The sequence below is a fragment of the Dermacentor silvarum genome, chromosome 1 (assembly GCF_013339745.2).
Source record: "Dermacentor silvarum isolate Dsil-2018 chromosome 1, BIME_Dsil_1.4, whole genome shotgun sequence".
Lineage (NCBI taxonomy): Eukaryota > Metazoa > Arthropoda > Arachnida > Ixodida > Ixodidae > Dermacentor > Dermacentor silvarum.
In genome coordinates this window covers 42,513,710-42,539,511 of record NC_051154.1, presented here as the reverse complement: position 1 = coordinate 42,539,511, position 25,802 = coordinate 42,513,710, and the positions used below count along the sequence as shown (strand labels likewise).

The 25,802-nt window shown below is 46.7% G+C and overlaps 1 protein-coding gene across 9 annotated transcripts in view; it reads left to right on the top strand.

Moving 5' to 3' along the window:
* LOC119461611 (ADP-ribosylhydrolase ARH3-like) overlaps positions 1-25,802 on the top strand; it is an 80,117-nt gene that overhangs the window by 6,442 nt on the left and 47,873 nt on the right. For 2 of the 9 annotated variants that reach the window (XM_049667078.1, XM_037722970.2), the window contains exons 3-11: positions 5,985-6,098; positions 8,297-8,410; positions 8,835-8,948; positions 9,366-9,479; positions 11,238-11,351; positions 13,976-14,089; positions 15,824-15,934; positions 16,437-16,550; positions 23,409-23,614. In XM_049667078.1, the coding sequence (XP_049523035.1) occupies positions 5,985-6,098; positions 8,297-8,410; positions 8,835-8,948; positions 9,366-9,479; positions 11,238-11,351; positions 13,976-14,089; positions 15,824-15,934; positions 16,437-16,550; positions 23,409-23,614 (1,115 nt within the window). Of the gene's footprint in view, positions 1-3,385; positions 3,474-5,984; positions 6,099-8,296; positions 8,411-8,834; positions 8,949-9,365; positions 9,480-11,237; positions 11,352-13,975; positions 14,090-15,823; positions 15,935-16,436; positions 16,551-23,408; positions 23,615-25,802 lie in introns of those variants that run through there. The other 7 variants (XM_049667096.1, XM_049667088.1, XM_049667081.1 and 4 more) reach the window with 7 other exon arrangements.

Genomic DNA, 25,802 nt, shown 5'->3' with positions numbered 1-25,802 from the left:
GAGGATGGATACTCAGAGGAAAAGAGGAAATGATTCGTGTGTGGTAGATTGTGGCCCCATGACTGATGACAATCCTGATGTCCTGCAAGGAACAACACCTATCAAGTGTGCAAAAAGTGGGGTAATTTTGCTAAAGTATGCAAAATTAAGAGCCAATACTATGGCACAGCATACAGTCTATTGGAGAACAGCTCAGTCTTTGGAGTCTGATAACAGGCCTTCACATTTCAATACAGGAATTCCAAAGCCGCAAGAGTGATGGTGACTATTGACTTGAGCTTTCGTTTCATTATGTGCACTGGAGCATCACTAAACATTATCAGGTCAAAAGACACTCAACAAAATACCCAACAAGCCATTCTTAATATGCCCAGTGCCAGTGCTGAAAAATGGAGGTTCCCTTGCTAGGCAAATTCTTTGTCGAAATCTCCTGCAAAGGTAGCATGCTGCAAAACCATGCTGGTCACAAGCACGCTGAGTAACTGTGGTGTTACAAGTGCATGGAGTGAGTAACTGCTGTGTAAAGTCAGCTCAATCCCTTGGTCATGTATCCTTGTACAAAATCTCTTCATTCTGGGAACATTTTAGAAACCTACCCAAAGTTGTTCAAAGAACTAGGTAAGCTCCAAGCAACCTATGCGAAGTTGCATATGGGTGTGTCCATCCTACCATTGACACAAAAGCTGCAACCAGTTCCGTTCGGTATCTGAGAGGCAGCCACAAGGAGGTTGAATGGCTTGAAGGACTCGCTGTAATCAAAAAAGTCGCTGGCCTCGCCACACGAGTCTCCTATAGTGTTGAGTGCTCAAGTTCACCAGATGCCATATGTACTATCGTGAGCAATATGAGCTCGAACACGGGAGCGCGTGAAAAATAGCCTCAAAACCTAGATAGCGTCATACGTGGATGGCGCTGCCGAAACCGGAGGGGAATGGAGGGGCGCTCTTCCACTAACTGTTAGCACTCCCACTTCGCTAGTGTACAAAAAAAAAAATGATAAAAGTGGCGTATCCGAACGCTCAGCCAACACCGCCTAGATTCAATACAAGCATGACCTGTGCATTATGGCAGTCTACGTCACAGCCGATATCTCAGCAGCTGCATAGCCTGATGGGTCATTTGATGTAGCTGTGCGCATTGATGTGAATTGATATCACCGCTAGCGGCCAGTGACATGCTACAAGCTACTGTTTTGCAGCAATGATATCGAGGCGGGAGTGTGAACAGCCAGCGGAAGCGCGGCGCCCTTTCCAATTTGTTTCCAAAAGCGGCCGCTGCAAATCGGCCGATGTAGGGTTCGAGGCTATTTTCCATGTGCTCGCGTGTTCGAGCTCATATTGCTCACGATAGTACAGACCCTTTTCATGGTGATCCCATGAGTGCCGCCATGTTTGATCACGTGGTAACGCCCCCATTGGTTGCCTCAGCTGCCTTCGTTGCCTCCATGTTTACAATGGACATGCCAACGTTACTAGACTAGCTTCAGTTGTAAAACTCGGCGGTGTTGCGCGCAACCGCCACCCTCCCGCACCTTCATAGTGCTGCCGTCGCACCCAGCTTCACTTCCCCCCTTACCGGCCACGCGAACTGGCCATACGAAACACGCGGTGCAGCGTTGGTGTCTTCTGTGGTTGGTTGTTGACAGCGGATTTCAGGAAGCATGTCATCCGCGAAACTGTAGCCTTCGCCGCATTTAAGGATATTAGCAGACGATGCTGATGTGCTGCATTCCTGACTGCAACACGCGGCTATCGGATGTGGACAGTTTGGCGCACCATTTATTGTGTGCTCCCAGCAATGCGACACTTCGCTCGGCGTTGGACAGAGCAATTCCTCGTGCTGACCGGGAACTCCCTTCGAAATCCATGGTGTGATTTACACTTTCATGAGCAGGACATCTTAAAGTGTTTGTGCATATTATCAATGGACAGACGGTTGAGGTGCCACGAGACAAATGGACACTTGCCGAGGGTGCGGTGCCGAAAGTGTTCCCGAACCTTCCCTTGTATCTGTCGAACCAACCGGGGGGAAAAAAACGCAAACAAAAGAGATGTTTGGTGACCTGTTCTGGGCCATCTTAGAAGAGCTGTTAGAAAATACGCCGAGTCGTGTTGGGTGCCCCTTGCGCTTTCAGGAACTGAGTGCACGCATCATTAAATTTTAAACAGCGGAGCTGTTAAAGCTTTTTGCTTCCCCGCGTAGTGTTCGCAAAAACTCGCCTAGCGATAACATCACTGCGCACAGTTGCGCCTCGCATCACCTTGCGATAGCCAATCAATAGTTAATCAATAATCGAACAATTATCAATAAATTGGTATGGGATGACTTGGTAGTGCTTAGCCTAGCCCAGATATGTGGCCAATACCTTGCGATTGCCTATCAATAGCTAATCGATAATCAAGAAATTCCGGAAAACGCTGGGGATGACTTGGTAGTGATTAGCCTAGCCCAAATGCGTGACCAATACCTTGCGACAGCCGATCAATAGGTAATCGATCAATAATCAATAAATTCCAGAAAAGCATAACCCGTTAGGGCAGGACCAGCTAGGTGCCGCTTAGCTCCGCTGTTTCTTTAGCCTTGCGCCACTTGCGCAAGCTACGCTAATTTTTATTTAGTCACGCGCATGCATACACGCATACCTTGCAGGAACCTTGCATAAAAAGGCATTCTGAGGCAAGGTTTCTGGAGCAGCGGCGGGGCTCCAGTCTTGAAGTAAAGGCAGTGAGGAAACCGTTGCCAAGGCCCAAATCATTTGCCAAGATTATGTCCCTTCTGACAGTTTAAGTCAGCTATATATAGGGGCATACAGTTGTTTACTTCGTTTTCTTTAATAAAGCATTCATTGGTTTACAAGAAATTTGTGCTGTTATTTTTGTGGAAGACAAATTTGGTCTCGCTAGCTGGCGTATAACTGCCCCAGACCAAAGTGTTAAGCAAGTAAAAGCAGCGAGAAAGTGTGCCAAGCTGCTGTATGGGAAAAGTAAACTGCGTGAAAGGTTTAGGCGGCAGGAAGAAACACACGACACTTAAAACTGCCGCTTCTGCACTTCGCCGTATGCGTTTCTTCCTATCGTGCAGTTTACCATTATGTCACTATGAACCAACTAGCCTGACATATCTTATTGCTGTAGGTGGATACCGCTTTCGCATGGTATCACTTATTCAGACTATAGGGAGAACGCCAGCGAGTGTGAAACACGCGCAACTTGCCCGTCCGCACGAGCTGAAGGCTGAGGCGAGGCGTCTGCAGTGGAGCGCGATGGAATGGTGCCACCATCTGGCGGCTGCCCAAGGAGTGGCGACAGCGGCGGTAAGCGCACGGGCGAAGAGTTGTACTACTGAAGCTAGTCTAGTAACGTTGGGACATGCATGACCCCCAGTGCACCTCTAGCAAACCTCTATTTTAGTGGATATCGTAGGCGGCAACTGGGTGGATGACACGAAGCTTTGGCCGGAGCTTCAGAAGACACGTAAGTGCTTTCTGAGCTCATTACGCCTTGTTGAAACGTTGCAAGCTGCATATACAGTGCTTATACTAAAAGTGAGGCTAGAAATGTATTCCTAGCTGTCCAAACGTTTTGCTTCTGAATTGGATCAGGATTATATAGTGTCTCTTGCTCTTCATTTTTTACTTGCCAATCATTTTGAAGCAGCGGCTTGTCATGTTTCTGACTCGGTAATGTTCCTCGGTGTGGCCCCTATCTGATTGGTTATTTTCTGCCTAATCGCTTGTGGGTGTGATCAGTCGTGGTAGATTTATTCTTGCTGTGCACAATTAAGGCTTAAAACGTAGATATTCTGTACTTGTAATAGCTTGTAGCAAAGACTCATTATCACTAGTCACTTGTTTACTCTTTGGATTGTTTTGAAATGTTAAGCTTCGAGCAATCATGTGCTATTGGCGTTGTCGTCATCCACGCTTAAGTGCATCGATTCCATTCACTTATTCTTGGTACATGGGCGATAGAGTTAGCGTGTTGTGGTGGATGTGTGTAGATAACGTACGAGAAACTTACTATGCCATGAAATGGCGCTACTCCTTTGTCACTGTGTAACGAGCAGTACTCACTTTTGTCAACATTACGTGGTTGTCCTTTCTTTGAAGGTTAGCATACAATGTTGACGGATGACTGAATTTTTTTATCGTCGTGGAGAACTGTGCATTGCAAAGGGCCAGCAACACAGGCAGTCCTTGTGTAGCAGTGGTCCGTGAACTTGGCTACACAGATCCATTCCATTCTTCTATATCCCAGTCACTATTCTTGCAGCTACCTACTGCACAAGTCTTCCCTCTTTTGTTCCACGTTTTGCAGCATGAGTGAAGCACAGCGCGTTAGCAGTTATCCAGTTACATTTACGACAGCTGATCGCACAGTAGCAGGGAAGAAGTGGTAATGGTTTTGCATTTGTGTGCTTTTGCACGTTTGCCTGAGGCAATGTTGAGGCAATAGGTCCTAGTGTACATGTGAGAAATCATCCAACATAAACGACCTCTTTGTGTATCGCAGAACAGAGGCAATACACAGTGACTGTCTGACTATAGTCCTACAACACTTCGATAGTGACTGTGAGTATAGTCCTACAAGAGTTTGATAGCTACGGATGCATATTAAACCTAAACAAATGTAACTTAATTCTTTCAACCCGATTTTAAATTTCTTAACCCTTTAACTGCCACTACCGAGATAACTCGTGAAACCACCTACGCGCACCCCCTGCTACTCCCGAGTATACTCGTGTTGCTTTTTAAACTCACTCCCTGCCACTCCCAAGACAACTCGTGCAAAAAAAAAAAAAAAAAAATTTGCGTTCATGTCCCGCCATTTATGGAGACGCCACCTAAACACATAGAACTTGTAAATTAGACAACAGATGGAGCGCACTTGTTTACACCTGCGTCGCTTCGTCTCAGCAGAGCGCAGTAGCCATGGCGAGTCAGCGCCCCACATGCGTACGCACTTTGATGGACGAAGAAATTCAAGAACTGCTGATGGATATCTTTACATGTCCTGTGGAGTATCGTGGTGCATTACTAGCATGAAATTTCCACTGAATCAACATGAAAAAAATACCTGGCCTGGGGTGAGGAGCAGTTAGAAAAAAACCCAGCAGTGAAAGGGTTAACTACGTCTTGTCAGAAAAAGGCACCAGACCTGACCCAGTGTAGGTCCCAGCAGTGATAGACTGATCACCACCAATCATTGGACGTACGAGCCTTATGGGTATGACCACCTGCTTTTGCAAGTTGATAGCAGTAAACGTGAAAGTGTCTCTTTGAAACCTTGCTAGGAAAAAAGTTAGCTAGGTGTTGACAATCAAAGAAGCCCTCACAAGCAGCTGTACTCTGGCCTACTTTGAGGGCAAGGAGCCAGTTCATCTCTCTGTTGATGCAGGCCCAGGGAGATGGCAACAATATTGAAGTTAGGGCCTATATGATTCGCACCCTTGCCTGTGCAGAGTGGGAATGATAAAGGAAAACTTAGCTGCCGTACAGGGAATTTAACACTTCAACGTGTACTTGTGTCTTTTACCTGTGCCTTACACTGATAACAAATCCTTGATTAGCATCTTGTCCAATCTGTCCACTTAATCCTTGGCAAAAATAGAGAACATGTCTCAGGATCCAACTCTGCACCTTCTGTGTGCATCGTCGCAAAGGCACAGACAACCTATCTGCACAAACACATGCTGTGCAGCCATGTCGTAGCCCACTTAAGTTCACTAAATATGTGCACATAATGCAGAAGTTGCCTGATGAATATCTGTCTTGGACAGTAGCACTAAAAACAGTGCCGGCACAATGGATAAAAAACAGCCAACAGTGACACCCATAGTTCAGAACATGACAAAGTGGTTGTTTGTCAGCATTTAGAAATTTCGATAATTTTAACAATGCTACTGTTTGATGAAACGGCTGATGTTGCACTGGTAGATAATGATGTGACAAATTTTTTTTTTTTTTGCTGCTATCTGTGTTTTAGGAGTGCCCCTCAGGTGACTACACGTGATGGATTTTGGAAAGCAGAAACTCCATTTCAGCAAGACCTTCCTGAAAACAGTCCTCCGTCTTGTACTAACCTCTCTGAAATTGAGCTGTGAGCAGTTTTTTTAGGTTTCATTTTATTTTTATTTTCATTTTAATATGTCCTTGTCAAATCAAGAAAACGTAGGGACTAAAGGCAAAAAGCCTGCCAGAGGTCCCAACACCCTTGCAAACAGTTCGTAGAGCACTCAGATATACAAAGTGATATCAGTAATAGAAAATGGTACGAAAGCAGTTTAACAGTTTGCAAAGCACCTAATCTTGCATGAAAATGCTAATTTACAGATACAATATGGCATAGACAGCCTGGGACAATACAAAAGGGCTAATCTAGTACAAAACAAAAAGGAAATCACTCAGCAGATGGAAAATAAAATGAGGCAAAATGAACAAAAGAAATGTAGAGTTGGTATACTGAATTACAAGGCACACAAATCACGTAGCTTAACTACAACATAACACACTCTCACATAAGTAAACAGAAAATAACAAAACTAATTAGACATATACATCATACCCCCTTACATAAATAGTTAAATATATGCTGTTTTGCATAGTATTGTGTGGGTACTGTGCTTAAATATAATCTTGTTCTAGCCTACAAAATATATAGTAACCTTTGATAGCTAACGCAGATTAGGTGGAAAGTTGAATTAACAGAAGTCACTTGCAAAATTAACATTATTAATGGAGGTGCAAGTGTGTTCCTTGCTCTCATGCCTAATTTTTAAACAGTGCTCATAAATTATATATGGCCAGTGTCCCACATCCTGTACCAGTGACTGTTAATTAAGTGCTATCTCTGATGTTGGATGCTATCGTATAACTTGTCTAGTGTCAAATAATGAATTTTCATTGAGTGTTTTCTGTGTTAATGCATGCAGCGTATGAGGGGTGGTTGTGCATTAGCTTTGAACACCAATAATTTGAAAACACTTGTGATCGGTGACTAGAAAGTGCTGCTGTTGCACTGGTAGATAATTACTCTGGAATCTCGATGATACGAATCTCACGGGGTCACGAAAAAAATTCGTATTAGCCGAAATTCGTATCATCGAAACACAATTAAAACTAGCTAAATTAAAGAGTCGAGAGGTGAACTCACTCAGGCACACGTACGTAAAAAGCATTTACAGTATAGACCAATTATAACGTAACCGTTTATAGTGCAGAACTGGCTACAATGCGGCCTTTTCCGACTCCCGTTTACCCTCCCATAGAATTTTATGTATACGCATAACGCTTACGGTGCAGCCGCGTGAGACGAAATTGCGGCTTCCGCGGGAAAATCTCGCCGAAAAGGGCGGTCGCGAGCATGAGGTGCGCCCACCGATGGGAGAGGAGATCAACGAGGGCGATGCGGTAGGAGGAGCATGAGACGTGGAGCACGAGTCCAAGGGCAATAAAGTCGTCACTGCGCACCGTATGTGCGAGTGAAAGCGTGCGGGGGACGCGCGCCTTCATGAACAGCGAACGCACAGCGGAGAGCAAACGCGTTTTCCGTTGCGCGAAAGGCCGTGGGGGTATGGAAGGGAGGGAGGGGGGGGGGGGGGGGCGACGCTGTGCTGCGGCGCCAAATGCGTATCTTGCAACCGAGCGCAAGGGTAACTGGCGACGCAATCTCCCCACGCGAAAGGAGCAAAGCGGGAAGGTAGCGCGGGAGGGAGGGGAAAGGGGGGGGGGGGCGGCTCCTACTCTGCCAACAAATGCGTTCTTGTACTTTGCGCCTGTGCCGGCTGTCAGTGTTGTCGCGCGCACCGTATCGTGAAAGCGATCTCCACACGGCTCTGACCTTTGTATGCGCTGTGCTTACGCCGCTCAGTTTCCATTGAAGCGATAGACCGCACGAACCTTTGCTTGCTGCGACGGCCGCGCGTAGACAAAAAGAAAAGCACAAAAGCAACAAAAGCGCCACCGCTTCAAACTCCTCACGCCAAGTCACGGCTTCCGCGCTGTCCGGCGCCGCGTCCGCGCCTCCGCACCAAAAGAGAAAGGGAAAACGCGCGTGACTGCGCCCTGTTCTTTCGCGGCCGTCGGTGGGGCGGCGTTTATTCGTATCAACCGAAGCAGGTCGAAAATCGATTCGTAACAACCGTTCTCTAGCACGTTGCAAAGTAATGGGGCTCGGCCGGAACCTCAGAAAAATTCGTATCATCCGGAAATTCGTATTAGCCGTGATCGTATCATCGAGATTCCACTGTATGTGGCTAAAAATTTCTTTTTTTTCTTTCATGGCTATTTATGTTTTAGGAGGACCCCTCTGGCAACTACAAGTGATGGATTTTGCAAAGCAGGAACTCCTTATCGGAAGGCTGTACCTGAAAGCAGTCCTATGTCTTGTTCCAGCGTCTCCGAGAATGAGCTGTGAGCAATTTTATTAATCTTTGGAAGCTAGCACTTTTTAGGTGGCAAGTTGAATTAATGGAAGTTGGAGGTGCAAGTATGTTCCTTGCTCTCATGCCTAATTTTTAAACAGTGCTGTCATAAGTTATATATGGGCAGTGTCCCACATCCTGTACCAGTGACTGTTAATTAAGTGTTATCTCTGATGTTGGATGCTATCGTATAAATTGTCCAGTGTCAAATAATGAATTTTCATTGAGTGCTTTCTGTGTTAATGCATGCAGCGTATGAGGGGTGGCTGTGCATTAGCTATGATGAACACCAATAATTTGAAAACACTTGTGATCGGTGACTAGAAAGTGCATGCTGTTGCACCGGTAGATAATTATGTGGCTAAACTTCTTCTTTTTTTTTTTTTTTTCTTTCGTGGCTATTTGTGTTTTAGGAGGACCCCTCGGGCAACTACAAGTCGTGGATTTCGGAAAGCAGGAACTCCTTATCCGAAGGCTGTACCTGAAAGCAGTCCTATGTCTTGTTCCAGCGTCTCCGAGAATGAACTGTGAGCAATTTTATTAACCTTTGGAAGCTAGCACTTCTTAGGTGGCAAGTTGAATTAATGGAAGTTGGAGGTGCAAGTATGTTCCTTGCTCTCATGCCTAATTTTTAAACAGTGCTGTCATAAGTTATATATGGGCAGTGTCCCACATCCTGTACCAGTGACTGTTAATTAAGTGCTATCTCTTATGTTGGATGCTATTGTATAACTTTTCTAGTGTCAAATAATGAATTTTCATTGAGTGCTTTCTGTGTTAATGCCTACAGAGTATGAGGGGTGGTTGTGCATTAGCTTTGATGAATACCAATAATTTGAAAACACTTGTGATCGGTGACTAGAAAGTGCTGCTGTTCCACCGGTAGATAATTATGTGGCTAAACTTCTTTTTTTTTGTTTCTTTCGTGGCTATTTGTGTTTTAGGAGGACCCCTCGGGCAACTACAAGTCGTGGATTTCGGAAAGCAGGAACTCCTTATCCGAAGGCTGTACCTGAAAGCAGTCCTATGTCTTGTTCCAGCGTCTCCGAGAATGAGCTGTGAGCAATTTTATTAACCTTTGGAAGCTAGCACTTTTTAGTTGGCAAGTTGAATTAATGGAAGTTGGAGGTGCAAGTACAGTGGAGTCTCAATGATACGAATCTCACGGGGTCACGAAAAATATTCGTATTAGCCGAAATTCGTATCATCGAAACGCAATTAAAACTAGCCAAATTAAGGGGTTACGCAGGGATCAGATCGCGAAAATCGCGAGAAAAATCGATTTTTGAAAGCCACACGTTTTGGTATCTGCAACGCCTAATCTACGCTGTATCAAAATGGTTTCGCTGAAAACGCACTAAAAGTGCCCGAAAAAGATTAACTCATCAGTGCGCAGGGTGAGAAAACAGCTTTAAATCGCGAAAAATCACGGCAGTTCACGGAGACATATCTCGTATTTCCCGCCACCGAGCGCGGCCATCTTGGTATCGCTTGAAAGCTCAAAGTTTCGCCGTTCCGTTTCTCAATTCGTCCGTCGTCGCCATTTTGTAACAAACGCACAAACACAAAAGTAGCTTGGGTCTGCGATAGGTAGTCACACGGGCCCTCCGATGAAAGCAGGCCTCCGATTGGCTGCCGTGCTGAAAGGCGTCTCTCCATTGGTTGCTGCTGTGACAGGGGCAAGATGGCAACGGCAGTTGTCTGCTTCGTAAACCACGCCGGTGTCTTCACCTGACACGCAGAATTCGGATTACTGAGAGCTCCCAGGTTAGTGATGGATCGTCGCTCATTGGAGAAGAAATTTTGGACGAAGCACTATTCAGAATACGGAAGCACAAGCCTCCTACGGCAAGAAAAATACGGCGATTAGCGGGAGAAGCGGAGGAGCACCCAACTGAACGTTCCGCGCTACCTTGCACCGTGGATTACGTGCCGCGCTATCTTGTACCGTATGACTCCGGCAGCGAAACAGACAATCGCCCTGGGCCATCGGCACCGATAACGCAGTCGACGCAAGACGTGCCAACGGAGGCTCCCGCGCCTCGGCGTATGGTCGCGCGAATCAACCGAGATCGTATCTCAGTAGACATAGCTTGCTGCGACTATAGGCAAAATGGCACAAACACAAAGAACGCGGCCCGAAGCACAGCAGCCACTCCGTCCGGCCAATGGCATGCGGAAAAGGAGGAAAAGCATAAAAGCCACAAAAGCGCCACCGCTTCAAACTCTTCGCGCCCAGTCGCGGCCTCCGCGCCTTCACACCAAAAGAGAAAGGGAGAAAGCGCATGCCTGCGCGTTGTTCTCTTTCGCGGCCGTCGGTGGGGCGGCATTTATTCGTATCAACCGACGCGGGTCGAAAATCGATTCGTAACAACCATTCTCTAGCACATTGCAAACTAACGGGGCTCGGCCGGGACCACAGAAAAATTCGTATCATCCGGAAATTCGTATTAGCCGTGATCGTATCATCGAGATTCCACTGTATGTTCCTTGATCTCATGCCTAATTTTTAAACAGTGCAGTCATAAATTATATATGGCCAGTGTCCCACATCCTGTACCAGTGACTGTTAATTAAGTGCTATCTCTTATGTTGGATGCTATTGTATAACTTTTCTAGTGTCAAATAATGAATTTTCATTGAGTGCTTTCTGTGTTAATGCCTACAGAGTATGAGGGGTGGTTGTGCATTAGCTTTGATGAACACCAATAATTTGAAAACACTTGTGATCGGTGACTAGAAAGTGCTGCTGTTCCACCGGTAGATAATTATGTGGCTAAACTTTTTTTTTTCTTTTGTGGCTATCTGTGTTTTAGGAGGACCCCTCAAGCAACTACAAGTGGTGGATTTTGGAAAGCAGGAACTCCTTATCCAAAGGCTGTACCTGAAAGCAGTCCTATGTCTTGTTCTAGCGTCTCCGAGAATGAGCTGTGAGCAATTTTATTAACCTTTAGAAGCTAGCACTTTTTAGGTGGCAAGTTTAATTAATGGAAGTCAACTATAAAGTTAACATTGCTATTAAAGGAACCCTGAAACGGTTTTTGTCGTATGCCTGGACATAGAGGGTGTTTTTCAAGAAGTGCATTCTCACAAGAATTTGGTGTCAGTGCATTATAATTAAACAGTTCATCATCAGCCTCCTTTTTTTTTTGTTTTTTTGTCCACTGCAGGACGAAGGGCTCTCCCAGCTATCTTTCATTACCCCTGTCTTAACCCTTTGCGGTCCGTTGTCGGGCAGGGCCCGACAAGGGGGTTCGGGGGTTAAATTTCGTGGTTTTTCTCACTGCAATTTGTGCGCATTCTTTGTATACACGATGCGTCATCTCTTGAGGGATAAACAAACTTTATTTGTTGAAGTTTACTTCTCTTTGCACTAGGGTGCAGCACAATGTTCAGCATGGCTTCTGGACACCATAGCGTTCTCACTTACGCGCAGAACAGCACGTTCGTGCGGTTCGCTGAGAAGCATGACCACTTTTTCATCGCGTGCGTTTTACGGTGGCGCATTTAGTGAAAGCTTCTAGAGCTTTCCATTGTCAATAGCTTTATTTTGAGGCGCACACAGCTGCGGAATCATGCTGAGAAAAACAGCGACACCTGCAGTACTGCCGCAACCTCTTCCAACAGCTGGTGGGTGACGTGAGGGCTAGAGCCAAAAAGTGGGGCCCGTCTGCACAGAAGGAGTGCGAGGAAAGGCTACATGGGAGGAGCCATTTCATCTACAAGCTCCCAGGCCGAAGCAGCAAGGACTGTACTGCTTGTAGCGATCGAAAAACAAACTGAGGCAGGAGAGAAACTGTTATTCTGCAAAACTTGCAGTAACAACCCTGGCCTGCATCCAGGAGAATGCTTCGAGCGGTATCACACGCTGCTCAAATATCGGTAGCGGAGTTGCCTGCAGAATGCAAAAAAAAAAAAAAATATCCTATGATAAAAATATCGACCAGAACAGAACCACTAAGGGTTAACCCTTAGCGGTCCGAAACTTTTACCCACTTTCTGGCTGTTCTGGTCCGAAACTATTTTGCCAGTTTATAGCACCGCGATGAAAACCACAAACTTTGGACGAAAAACTCGTAGGATACTTATTTTTTTCTTTTGCATTCTGCAGGCAACTCCTCTACCGATATTTGAGCAGCGTGGGATACCGCTCGAAGCATTCTCCTGGATGCAGGCCAGGGTTGTTACTGCAAGTTTTGCAGAATAACAGTTTCTCTCCTGCCTCCGTTTGTTTTTCGATCGCTACAAGCAGTACAGTCCTTGCTGCTTCGGCCTGGGAGCTTGTAGATGAAATGGCTCCTCCCATGTAGCCTTGAATTCCTCGCACTCCTGTGCAGACGGACCCCGCTTTTTGGCTCTAGCCCTCACGTCACCCACCAGCTGTTGGAAGATGTTGCGGCGGTACTGCAGGTGTTGCTGTGCTTCTCAGCATGATTCCGCAGCTGTATGCGCCTCAAAATAAAGCTATTGACAATAGAAACCTCTAGAAGCTTTCACTAAATGCGCGACCGTAAAACATACGCGACAAAAAAGTGCTCATGCTTCTCAGCGAACCGCGCGAATGTGCTGTTCCGCGCGCAAGTGAGAACGCTCTGGTATCCAGAAGTCGTGCTGAACATTGTGCTGCACCCTAGTGCAAAGAGAAGTAAACTTCAACAAACAAAGTTTATTTATTCCTCAAGAGATGGCTTATCGTGTATACAAAGAATGCGCATGAATCGCAGTGAGAAAAACCGCGAAATTTAACCCCCGAACCCCCTTGTCGGGCGGTGCCCGACAGCGGACAGCTACGGCCGTGCAGGGCCCAACAACGGACCACAAAGGGTTAAAGGGACTGACAAACAATTTTTTTTGGACCCAGTTTATTATGGCGCAACGAAAAGCTCATCCTCAGTAGAGTTTACACCTGCAGCAGTTACTTCCAAAAGTGCGTGGATATTTTGTAAGCAGAATTTTTGGATCTGAGCAGCCTCCAAAAAATTAAGTCCCTCCTCCAGCATTGCTGAGAAGTGATAGCGATGCCGATAGCCCTAAAGTACCTTGATAATTTAAAAGTACCGACATTCCGTGAAGGCAGAGATGCGCCTGGAGTGTTCATATGATTGCTATTGCAATAAAGACAGATTGGAATAGTTTCACGTTATACCAGCGCAGGGTTTATTACGGCTCTCTGGGTCTGCGGGGACATATCGTGACCCAGAAATTATATTAGTGCGTCATTTGGACTGCATAAATTGAGCACATTTACCGCTATCATGGCGTCAGCGTGGGAATATATAGTTCAATTGTAGTTGAACTGACGTTTTCCGCTTTACAGGAAAACATGCGCCGTGCCGCCGCTCCACCCACTCTGCTCTAAAGTGAAATTTACTCTGATCCAAGCTGCTCCAAGATGTAGTTTTGTCTGTGCCAAATCTCCAACACACAATTTTACTTGCTCCAAAAAAAAATTGCTCCAAAATGACTTTGGGCAGTCCCATTCCTGGTGTTGCAACGGTAAATTATGTGGCTAAGCTTCTTTTTTTTTTTTTTTTCGGGACTATTTGTACTTTAGGAGGAGCCCTCAGTCAACTACGAGCGATGGATTTTGGAGCCCAGAATCTCCATGTGGGCCGGCAGTATTGGAAAGCAGTCGTCTCTCTAGTACCAGCTTCTCGGAGAATGAGCTGTGAGCATTTTTAGTAACCTTTGGAAGCTAACACGAGTTATCCGTCTAGACGAATTACTAACTGAATGTAAAACCAACATTGTTCTGAATGTAAAGCAGATTTGCCTGTATCAGGTCACACTTAATTTTTTAACAGTGCAGTCATAATTGAATTATGGACTAGAATGAAGAAAAGTAATTATCATCTGATGTCTGCTATGCTGTCAGAATGCTGTTGCCGTAAAAACCGGACTATAGGTTGGACCGGAATATAGGTCGACCCCCCAACTAACCAATTCTAAAAGTGAAAAAAAATATTTTTCAATGGCAAAAGTACTGAAAGACACCCTTACCTTGAAACAAACGCGACACAGCCGGTTGCACAATGGTGACAGTATTTATTTAAATACTGTTAAAAATTGGTCGGGTGTACAGTACACAGAAGGGCACGAAGTGCGCAAGCTTATCAGCGATAATGAACATAGATAATTTTAATGATACTTTAATGATACTAGTGTTTGGCGACCATAGACACCTGTAATGTGGCACCAGTATACAGGGTGTTTCAAGAAATGTGTCCAAAATTAACAAAAATGAGAGAAATGCAATATTTGCATGAACTTCGGGATTACTTTTTCTGTCGCAGCAGACATGTTAAAGGGGCCCTGAACCATTTTTTATTGAAGTGGAGAAATACATTTGAGGTGAAAATAGGCTATTTCAGAAATACTTTGCTGCAAAAGTACTTCAATGCGTTCAGCAGAAGCGGAGTTATTGGCAATCAAACGCAGCCTCCGCTGTGCTCCCCCTTCCTTCTTCAATGCCTTGCACTGTGAAGGCTACGGTGGAGTGAGGCGGGGCCACAATGCTCCGCCTTCAAAACATCATCGTGGTGCGCGGTTCAAATTTCCAATTTTGGTGTCTAGGACGTGCTAAACGTAAGCCAAACGCGTTTGGCCTCAGTGAGCCGCAGTGCACTTAACCTGTGGACTCGTGGCGGCACCCCGCGGTGTAACCGACCGCAGCGACGCATAGCAGCTGCATATTGGAATGTGCTTTATTGCGTAATAAAGCACACAGAAGAGAGTGAGGATCATGGCTCTGTTGAAACGAGGGTGTTTGAGAGAAAGGTGACTTCGCGCTCCGCTTGCGAGCTCCCCGCACCGCGTACGACAGTAAAACTTGGCTGAATTGTTCACAGCAGCGTATGCTGCCCATGGACTATGTTATTTCACCAAGCCAAAGGGCTATTTCAGCGCTCCTTTAAGATGAGTACAGAGATTTATTATGGTAGTAATTATGGAAATAAAAATAATGAACTTTTTAACCAGAGGAAACGGGCGGTAGGGTCAAATGGGAGAATTAAAGTCCTTCCTGCTAATAGCCCATAGCCGCTTTGAAATTTCCTAAAGGCAGCCATGTTAATTCACCCATAGAACAGCTCGGTTTAGAACTCTGTTTGTAATAATTGGCATATCAGCCTATGTGGTTGACAAGAAAAATATTGAAAGTCTGAAACAATAAATCATTCGCAGTGCTCTGCTGTTCCTTTAATCAAGGAGTGTCTTCAAAAGTATTAGTAATGGAGCAGCATGTTTCAGTCGCCACTGTGACACATACTTGTGCGATATGAAAAATTATGCAAGAATGAAATGTTTTGTGAAATGAAATGCGAAAAAATAAAGCACTCTTCTTACTGGTCAGAAGAAGACTACTTATATGCAAACCTCTTTTACGGCCTGTTTTTTACTGCAGGAGAGAGCCTCCAGATATGAGAGGTGAACGGAAAAGAGAAATGTCAAATAAGAAATCAGTTTCTGCATGCCGCACACCACTGTCCCGTACTGATCTCATGGAAAATAATCTGTGAGTATTTTTAGTTGCCCTTGGAAGTGAATTTTTTATGGACCCATTGTGGTGCCGTTGTACATTGTGTTGGGAGTTCGCATTTTTGAAGTTCTTTATTATTACATGGTTTATTTACATACATAAAATGTTCACAGAGGAAAGAAAGAGCTAGCTGGAATAAATTATTTGAAGGACCAGAAAAAATATTCTTGCTATTCAGTATTGATGTAATGGAAAGACCATGTTAATTTACCCATAGAACAGCATGGTTTAGATTTCTGTTTGTAATCACTGGCATATCAACCTATGCGATAAGAAAAATGTTTTGAAAGCTTGAAATGTGTTTCTAAATGCAAAACTGACTGTAATGCAGTAGCCATGTATTTCGAAACTTAGTGCAATGTTATCTGGATGAGTACATTAATAAAGAAAAACATTGAACACTGGTCAGGTGAAGACTGGCACCAATTTTGTACTTGTGTAGAACTAACTTCTTTCCTGGCCCGTTTTTGTACTGCAGCAAAAAGCCTAGAAAAACTAGGAGTGATTGGTGGAGAAGAGAAATTCCACATAAGGAGGCAGTACTTGAAGACAGCAGTTCCCTTTCTCGTACTTGTATCATCGAGAATGACCTGTAAGCTGTGCTAGTAATCTTTGGCAGATAATTGTTGCAAGACGTGTGGTTTTTCAACTTGCTATTTTGGGTATTCTGCCGGCGCTCGTGCAGTGAAATACAGTATAGACCACTTATAACGTAACCGCTTATAGTGCAAGACCGGATATAGTGCGGTCTTTTCAGGCTCCCGTTAATTTTCCCATAGCACTCCATGTATACACGTATCGCTTATAGTGCAGTTGTGGGAAACGAAATACCGGTTACAGTGTGGCTGCCTGGGAGTACGGAAGTCAGCGAAGACGGCGAACGCTTCCCTCAAACGGGCGCCCCAAAGAGTGCTCGAGGAAGAAAGAGAGACAAAGTGGAGGAGAAGGGCACGTGGTGCGAACGAACAGCCAGTGAGGCTGAAACCAGAATCTTCAGTGCGAGTCGTGAAATATCACGGCACGCATAACGATCGAGCGCCACGGAACTGCCAACACCGGCCAACGCCCGCTTCACAATAACGGCAGTAAACGAAACTTCAGGGAGCGGGCGGCGCCGCACATCACGGCGAAGGGGGCACGCGGAGACCGTGGAATGTGAGGGAGGAGGGCGGCAGGGAAGCGGATTTCGCCTCGGCAACTCCGCGGCTTCGGTGGCTCCCCTCGCCCTCCCTCGTAGCTCCCTCACTTTCGACTGTCACCGTGTGCGCCCGCCGTCGTGCAGGCGCCGCCGTTCCAGCCAGCCTGGCGCCAGCTCCTTGAAGTTTCGTTTTCTGCCATTATCGCGAAGCGGGCATTTGCCGGCGTGGGGGGGGGGGGGGGGGGGGGGGGCAGTTTCGCTGGCAGGCCTGGGACAGCGCCGCTGCTTCCCTCTGCGCCGTAGCCGCAGCGTGCAAGGTCAACACGTGACTAGAAAGTAGAGGAAGCATAAAGGAGAAAGAAGGGTTCACTGCCATTTTCTACACGTAGCTACGGTAGCGTGGCTGAGACGTCGGCGCGTACACGCATGTTCCGGCGCAACGCAGAATCTGCGACCTTGCCATTTGAGAGAGGGTAAAATTTCAGCCACGTTTTGTTTTGCTTTCCTTTTTTTTTTTCGTTCGCGTGCAACATTGAGGGTTCTCTCCTAAGCTTTTACTCTATGGCGGTGCCGGAGCAATGCCGGTCGGAGACACTGCCGCGTGATTTGGTTCGAATTAACGAGATTCGACTGTAAATTGAATGCAAACGCTCTAGCCGCATTCCTCGACTGTCGCATACGCGTGGCGGCTTGGTGCACATTTTTTGCATATGTGCGGGCCTTGAAAATTGTTGCTTTGGTTATAGTGCGGATATTCGCGACTCCGGCGACTTACTTTATAAGCGGTCTACACTGTATGCTGCAGCATGAAATTATTTTTTCATAACCATGTAGAACAGTAGTATTCACTATTCAGTACTGTCAAACATTGTTATTATGAGTTTTTATGACAAACTAATGGCTGTAACGAAGTCATTGTAAATTCCCTTGAAATTCCAATAGAGACCCATGTATTTAACACTTTCGTCACCTCGGGAAAACTGGTAGTTTTCTGGTGGTTTAGGAACTATTTTTTTTTCCTTTCACAGAAAATGCATCATGTTAAAGTGTATAGCATCAAATTGTAGAGGAAGAAATTACCTTTCCAAACTGTGTTAATTTCAAACAACATATTTATTAAAAGTACGAAAAAAACTTATCAAAACAAAAAAGTAACAAAAACGAAAAAGTTAGATCATCAACGCTTCGCACAAGATTAAAAAAAAATAATGCTCGAACTATGTACATTTCGAGCACAAGGGCCGAATGCAATAATCCTGCAAATATAAGCTCTATATGTGCAAAATTGCTTTAGATACATAGGAAAACATCAGCCCTAGTGAACTGCTGCGCGGCATTCCGCAGCGCGGTGCCAAGGTCTACTCCCCGCCTGTCCACGTGCACAAAACTCCACTCTCTGCGCAGCCGCCGGATGTTAATTTCTGTCATTCGGTACCGCCCGCACGACGTTGACACCTCGCCGCTAAGAACTGTGACCTCAACCCTGTCAAAAAAAACAAAAAACAATTGACTCCAATTGGAAAATTTCCCATCGTAAATCAGTACATAATTGGACCAACTGGGACGTGACCAATTGGTTTTTGTTGTTTTGTTCTCAGTAGGTTTTAATCTATGTAGGCTTGTTCGGGTGCTCTACCAACTGCTCTGTGCACATATACTCCTAATATACTTGTGCAACTTTGGTTGTTTTTGCAACGTATGCACCTGTCTTTTTGGAAGAATGTGCATTGAGTGTAGTAGTAAAACACTAAAACTGACCTTGACATGACGCTGTGCTGTCTTTGGTTAGTGTTAATTGTATTGCCTGACACTCCTTCGTGGTTTCATTGCTTCCTACATGGTTTTCTTTGTGTTAGGAGTTGAGGCTTATCCATGAGCAAGTGTGAAGATTATCCAGCAATAGCTGCCTTTTCTGGTCAGTCAAGATTTCGAGGTACCTGAAGACCACCAGAAAAATCATTTCAGATGAGGGCAGATTAAAACTGCACAGAACTTGAGGATCTTTGCCATGAAAATTTTTCAACTTGGTCGATATTTTGAGATATGCAAGTTGTGGGGATCTAGGTGCCTCCCCGCGCCTCGTCCTCCAGCTCGCGCGCGTCACTTAGCTCGATCTCCGGGAACCGTCGCCGTAACGGCAACATGGCGGACATGGCTAGCGTGCCAGACCTACTTTCCTGCGCAAACCTTTCCTGCGCCTGTAGCAGCGGCAACCCAGCTCTGCTCATTGCCGTTTACTGGCCCCATTGGGTCGGTCGGGCATTGAGCGGACCACCTGACCGTTAGTCCTTTTTGCTCTCCGGAAGTTGGTGTTAGCGTACATGCCGTTTGCCGTGGAGACGTACAATCCGGCTTAAGCGCTTGTGCGAGCCATCGGGCCGCCTCGCGCACTGGGCATTGACATGGCAGCGGTACCTTGTTATGCGCTACCGAAAGGGAGTTCAAGCGTGGTGGCGGACGCCTTGTAGCGAGCCCCCGTTTCGGCGTCTGATCCTTTGGTCCGCCACTTCCATGAGCATTTGCACCAAATAGAAGTCGGAGCCTCGGTCTCCAATGGCTCGAAAGGCGCCACCCCCGACGGCGAAGCGATCCCCGGATTGCTAGCCTCGGGAGAGGACGTATATACCCGGTGAACCCCATTACTCCCGCTGGTATCGTCTTCAGCAGGCAAGAGCTGCTAAAGGCTCAGCAGAGCGATCCATTTTGTTAATAAAAATCGTTGACAGGCTCAAAGAGCCGAGCTCCCAAGAGGAGCGGGGCGGCAAAGCCGTCGGGCACACACAGACAGGTGGTATTGCTGTTGGTGCTGAGTGCCACGCAGCTTGTATTGTTGCAGGCACGTGGGATCTGTATCTGCTTAAGCAGAGCGATCCATTTTGTAAATAGAAATCGTTGACGGGCTCAAAGAGCCGAGCTCCCAAGAGGAGCGGGGCGTCAAAGCCATCGGGCGCACCCGGACAGCTGGTATTGCTGTTGGCGCTGAGTGCGACGCAGCTGGTATTGCTGCAGGCACGTTGAATACGTATCTGCTTGACGCCGATGAAGTTCTCCTGCGCTACATCCCATCTGAGGAGGCACCACAAGATGGTGATACCCCGCAGTCTAAGGAAAGCCACCCTGAGCTATTTCCACGACTCGCGGGTGGCCGGACATGCGAGTGGCCTTAAGACTTTCCAAAAGTTGTGCTGCTCCGCTACCTGGCCAGGCATGAAGCGTGACACTCTTCACTACGCCCGCTCATGCTGTGTGTGCCAATGTGTGAAGCCTCGCTCATGCAGCCAATTGACAGCCAGCTACCCTGGCAAGTCGCGGCTTGTGACATTATGGGACCCTTTCCCAGAAGCCAGCGAGGCTACGTTTTTCTCCTGGCTGTCACAGATCATCACAAAATGGGTTGAACTTTTCCCCTTCGGAAGTTAACGGCACGCGCAATCTGGGACAAGTTGACCGAGGTCTTTAATCGCTTCGGCTTTCCGGCGGAGCTGATAACGGACAACCCGTCCCACTTCACGGCCAAGGTGTTCGTGGATGCGTGTGCCAGACAACCACGTATCACCCACAGGCCAACCTGACAGAGCGGATTAACCGGAACCTCAAGCCCTTGCTCGCGGCCTTTGCCCAGCAACACAGGGATTGGGATGTCTGTCTTAACGAGATAGGCATCTCCTTGCGGTCCACGGTGAACCGTTCGACTGGGTACACGCCCGCTTTCCTCAACTTCAGGAGAGAGCTGCCAAACCCAATGGACCGCCTTCTGCGGCCCGGCAGCAGGGCGTGCGCCACGAAAGCCAGCCTTCCTGGCTACGTGGCGGAACTGCGCTCACGGATGGACGCGGCCCTTGACCTGTCCCGTTCCAACCTGGCAAAAGCGCGAGCTGGACAAAAGGCCCAATACGACTGGTCACATCGGGACGTGCACTACGGTGTCAGTGATCTCGTCCTCAGACGCAACCATGTCTTGAGGGACGCCGCCAAAGGCATCTCTGCCTCCCTGTCGGCCAAATGGTTGGGCCCGTACCGAGTGGAAACAAAATGTCCCCTCTGGTATACAAGCTGGCTGACTCCCAAGGGAGACCAGTCGGCGGTCCAGTTCATGTCTCGGACCTCAAACCTTTCGTTGCCCGTAGCAACGACTGGGGAGAGGGGGAGCCTCGGTCAATGAACCTCAGGCAAACCGTGACACGGCTGGCCCCAGGCCTCGGCACCGGTACAACCTGCAGAAACACACCTAGGCAGGCTTTCTCCCACCAGCTGGTAGCCGGACTTTATTTCCTGCCACGCCGGTGAATGGAGCGACAAAGCTACGGTGCGAGGGATGCACGTTGAAGCGGTGACAGGCCCTTTTGGCCTAATATACCCTCTCGTGCTCACCCGCCTTCTGACGCGCCTAATCAGCTTTCTCCCACTAGCAGGTAGCTGGACTTCATTCCCTACCATGCCGGTGAATGGAGAAATGTAGCTATGGTGCAAGGGCGCAGATCGAAGCGGTGACAGGCCCATGTGGCCTAGTTATACCCTCTTATGTGTTGCCCAAGCCTCAGCCTGGCAAACGCCCCTTTTTGGGCAGTCAGCCAGGCAGGCAACTTTCTTGACACGCCGGCTATGCTGGGGGGCTTTCCTGTCCTTTCCCTTGTGTCAAGTCTTCTCCCTGTGCCTAGCTCCACTGTGCCACCAGTCTTGCTGACCACGAAGCCAGCTGTCCCTGGTCCTACCATGCCACCTTGTTGCCGACCTCAAGGCCTGCTGCTCCAGGTCCTTCTGCCACGACTGACTCCAGCCTTTGGGGGCCACGAACTCGTGCCAGCCTTGCCTCCTGCTGTCTAGGCTGCTGCTAATTGTGGCTGGTCCGCCCAATCAGGCGCTGACCCCTGGCCGAGGAGGGTCACTCCGGCTTCCACTGCTAACCTGGCTGCCGGTCATCCTGGCCTGCTGTTCCTGCTAGCGTGCACTCCGGAGGGCCCTGTGACCTCCGTGGTGGCTGCTGCGCCAAAAGGGCAGCCACGCCGCATGCGTTGCTGGCTGTCCCATGGTGCTGCCCCGCCCCGTCCTTCCTGGGCTGCCGACCCTTCCTCCTGGCAGTGAGCCCTTCTTGGTGTGCGGAACTTTGGTAGCCAAGGCAAGCCCCTGGCTTTGGATCAAGGGAAGACAACACCCTCTTAGACCTTGCCCTGTTGGCTTAGCCCTCTTATGCTGAGTCAACCTTGTCATTTCGCCTTGGTCAGCCACCTTTGGAGGCTGGCCTCAGTCTTTAGGAGGGGGAATGTAAGGATCGAGGTGCCTTCCCACGCCTCGTCCTCCAGCTCTCGCGCGGCACTTAGCTCGATCTCCGGGAACCGCCACCGTAACGGCACCATGGCGGACATGGCTAGTGCTCCAGACCTACTTTCCTGCGCAAACCGTGCTTCCCACTTGCCCCGCGAGAACACGTCACCAGGACGCGCCCTGATTGGCCTCCTGCGTGGCGGTCCCCGGGCACCGTCTCCACCCGAGCTCTCGTCCACTGAGCACTTCCTCGCCGCAGCAGATGCTCACAGGCCCGCAACGAGGTGGTTACATGAGACCTTTGTTCTCACGACTCCTTGTTCTCGCGCTTGGCAGATCACTACCTGGTTAGCCCTAGCGCAGCGGGCGCACGTACTCGATCGGTCTTGCGTTGAGCCTTGGCCTGTAAGCGCCGTGACTGTCGCACTGTGCTGTATCTTGGGTGAATAAACCCGTGTTTGTTGGCGATCTGACTCCGGAGCCTTCTCTGCGCCGTGTCGGAGAGTCAACGAACCCTGCCGTAGCGCCTTTGTGCGTTGCGGGGTGGAGGAGCGTCGTGCCCTTTCCCGACCGTGGCTCGTAGGGTAAGCCTTGCGCAAACCCATCTCCGCAAAGTTCGAGTTGATTGGAGCTTACTGAATGTCTGACAATACTTTGCTGCTTACCATGTTAACACGTCACATATCAAATACATGCAGTTGATTGTTTCTGCAATTACTTTAGTTGTTTTACAATATTAAACTGTAAACAGTTGTCTGATGGAAATTTTTCTACTTTCGGAATCCCTGATGAAATGTAGGATGCCCCTGTAACGATTTTTTTTTTTTTTTTGAGAAAAATTCAATTGGCTCTGTCTTACCTGACTCACCCAATTGCTCTTAATTCAATGCAGTGTGTTGTCTATGATTAAGTAAGGATTAAATTGGAGTGCATGTCTGTCAGCTTCATACTTTTGTGTACTTGTTGAAGCATAACGCACGACTTCTTGAATTGTGCATTTGGCAGAAATTTTAACAGTCCTTTCTTTCATATAATTTTCTTTTGTTTCAGCTTGAATGTATCTGTTGGGCTAAAAGCAAAGTACCAAGGTTGCATGGTAGGGGCCTTGATTGGGGATTGCCTTGGCTCGCCATTTGAAGACATTCCTCATCGCCATGTGTTGCCAACTTCAGAGCTTCGCTACTTTCTCTGGCGTATCCGGAGAAAGTCAGTCAAGGCAGATGACAGGGCAGGTCGGAGGTTTACAGAAGACCCAGGTAGGCTTGTCTCCTACTCATGTGGCAAGTATTGTGTGCGTCTCTGGCCCTGTCGAGCAGCACCTTTGGTATTCGATTTGTTCTTGCATGCAAAAAATTGGTTGCAAGTGGAGTAATGCCTCGTAGGGCTTTGGCTTGAGCCAGACTAGTGCAAAGAAAAAGGTGAATTAGATATGACAGTGAGCACCTCTTGTTTATCTGGTGGTCCAAACATATTTGCCTACAAATGATAGATGCTCAATAGGGGGGTCATTATTTTCATAATGAAAACTGTGAAATATCTAATAAACTGACTAAAGCAAAAGTGCTAGAAGGTGTTTTTAAGAAAATGTGCTTGATTAAAAGGCTCTAAAGCACCTTTGGAAATTATGAGCAAACAAACATTGTATGTGGTGATGACCATGCTAGACAATTGAGTGTTCCTTTATGTGCATCCATGTAATTGTAAATGTACTTGTAAAGCGTACTTGTCAACGTAAAAGTGAATCCCATTAACAAGCTTAAGGGGCAGCCCTCTGCTATGTAATTTAGAGGAGCTTCCTATGCTTAACAATGTCAAAAGCCTTACTAAAGTTTCGGACAAAGCAAACTCGTGAATTCTTGTGACCAATAGTGTTTCTGTGGACAATTTTTTTTCTTAAGCTGTGTTGGAATGATGCTATAATATTGTTTTCTAAGAATGAGGTGATATAACGCTTGCATGACGTGCAAGTTCCTGTAGTTTGTTTGCAATCTTTAGACGGCCGCTTTTTAAACACTTGTACTACGTGTGCTGTACGACAGCCATCATGAATAACAGCTATCAAAAGAAAAACGAAACACTTCCATTAGGAACAGGGTATGTGCTACAAGTTCAGCATGTCTGTGTAAGAATGTGTTTAGGATATTGTCTGGACCAGCTGAGGATTTTGTTTCAGATTAAGCAGCAATGAAAATACACCCTCATATTGGGCATTGAACTGACAGAGCACTATCATGCGTTGGTTAATACTGCGAAGTGGTAAATATGGAACAGAAGTAAATGATTAAGCAGGTTAGCCATTTTCGACGCATTGTCAACAAGGTGTTCGTCAATGTGTAGTATCTGATGTTGTGCAGGGCTTTTATCCCCTAAATATTGCCAGAAATTTTCAGGGCTGTTTATGAAAAAGTTAACTAAGCACTAGCATGCTTGGTGTTTTATGTAACTTGAACTAAAGTTTAAAGATAAGTGGTACATTGCAGGCAAATGTGATTAGCAGTATATTGCGTGTAGCTGTGTTGAGTTAGAATATTTTTTGTAGGGTGCTTAGATAGCCAATTTAATGCTCAATTATGCAGATTTTTAAATATTAATTTTAGGGCTTGTGTTGTATTTGAAAAAGTTGTGGAGCATGTTGAAAAACACCCAAAATGGCTGTTTCCATCAAGTTCTCTTATGCGCCCTTTTTTTTTTCTGACTTTGAAGAAAGCACACGAGATATGAAAAAATGACGGTGCTGGTACATTGTGCAACAAAAGATGACCAAGTGTTTTCTGCAAAAACAGAAAAGAACAGACAAGTGTTTCGTCACGAGCCTATGACTATGGTAGCTCCCCCTTTTCACAATGAAGATGTTGACATTGCTGCCTGACTTAATTGTGTTGGATGTCATGCATTTTTTGATGGGCATGTCACTTTGTTCCTTAGAAAGATGATTGAGAGCACTTCAGCCAAAGTGTGCAAGTGCGTAGGGACGTTATTTTACTTAATTGGCATTCTTGAGAGCCTAGAAAATTATATGTTAAAGGTAAAAGCATGAAAAAATCATTATTGGCTGTTTTTCAACTTCCTACAACATGTACAGTGTATGTACAATGTATGCCCCAAAATGATTACATAAAAGTTTTCTCAATTGATTTTAACAAAACTGCCCTGATCTTGTACATTAGGAACTGTAGTTACACCTGGTAATATTATAAAATAGAATAAGAAAAACAACACCAGTGACAGCAGGGGAGCCACAAGGTCTTTGCTCTTTCCCAAGCCAGTGTGATGGTGGGCTACACTTTTTTGGAACAACCTGCATATCACTGCATGATCTAGCAGCTTTATTGGCTGTGCTTAAAATGTTTTTGAGTGCCCCTTCAGGCTGTCGTGGTCATGAGGGTGCCACTGGAACGTAATTTGATTTATTTATGGGACGCAGTATTAGTGTTCCTGTGAGGC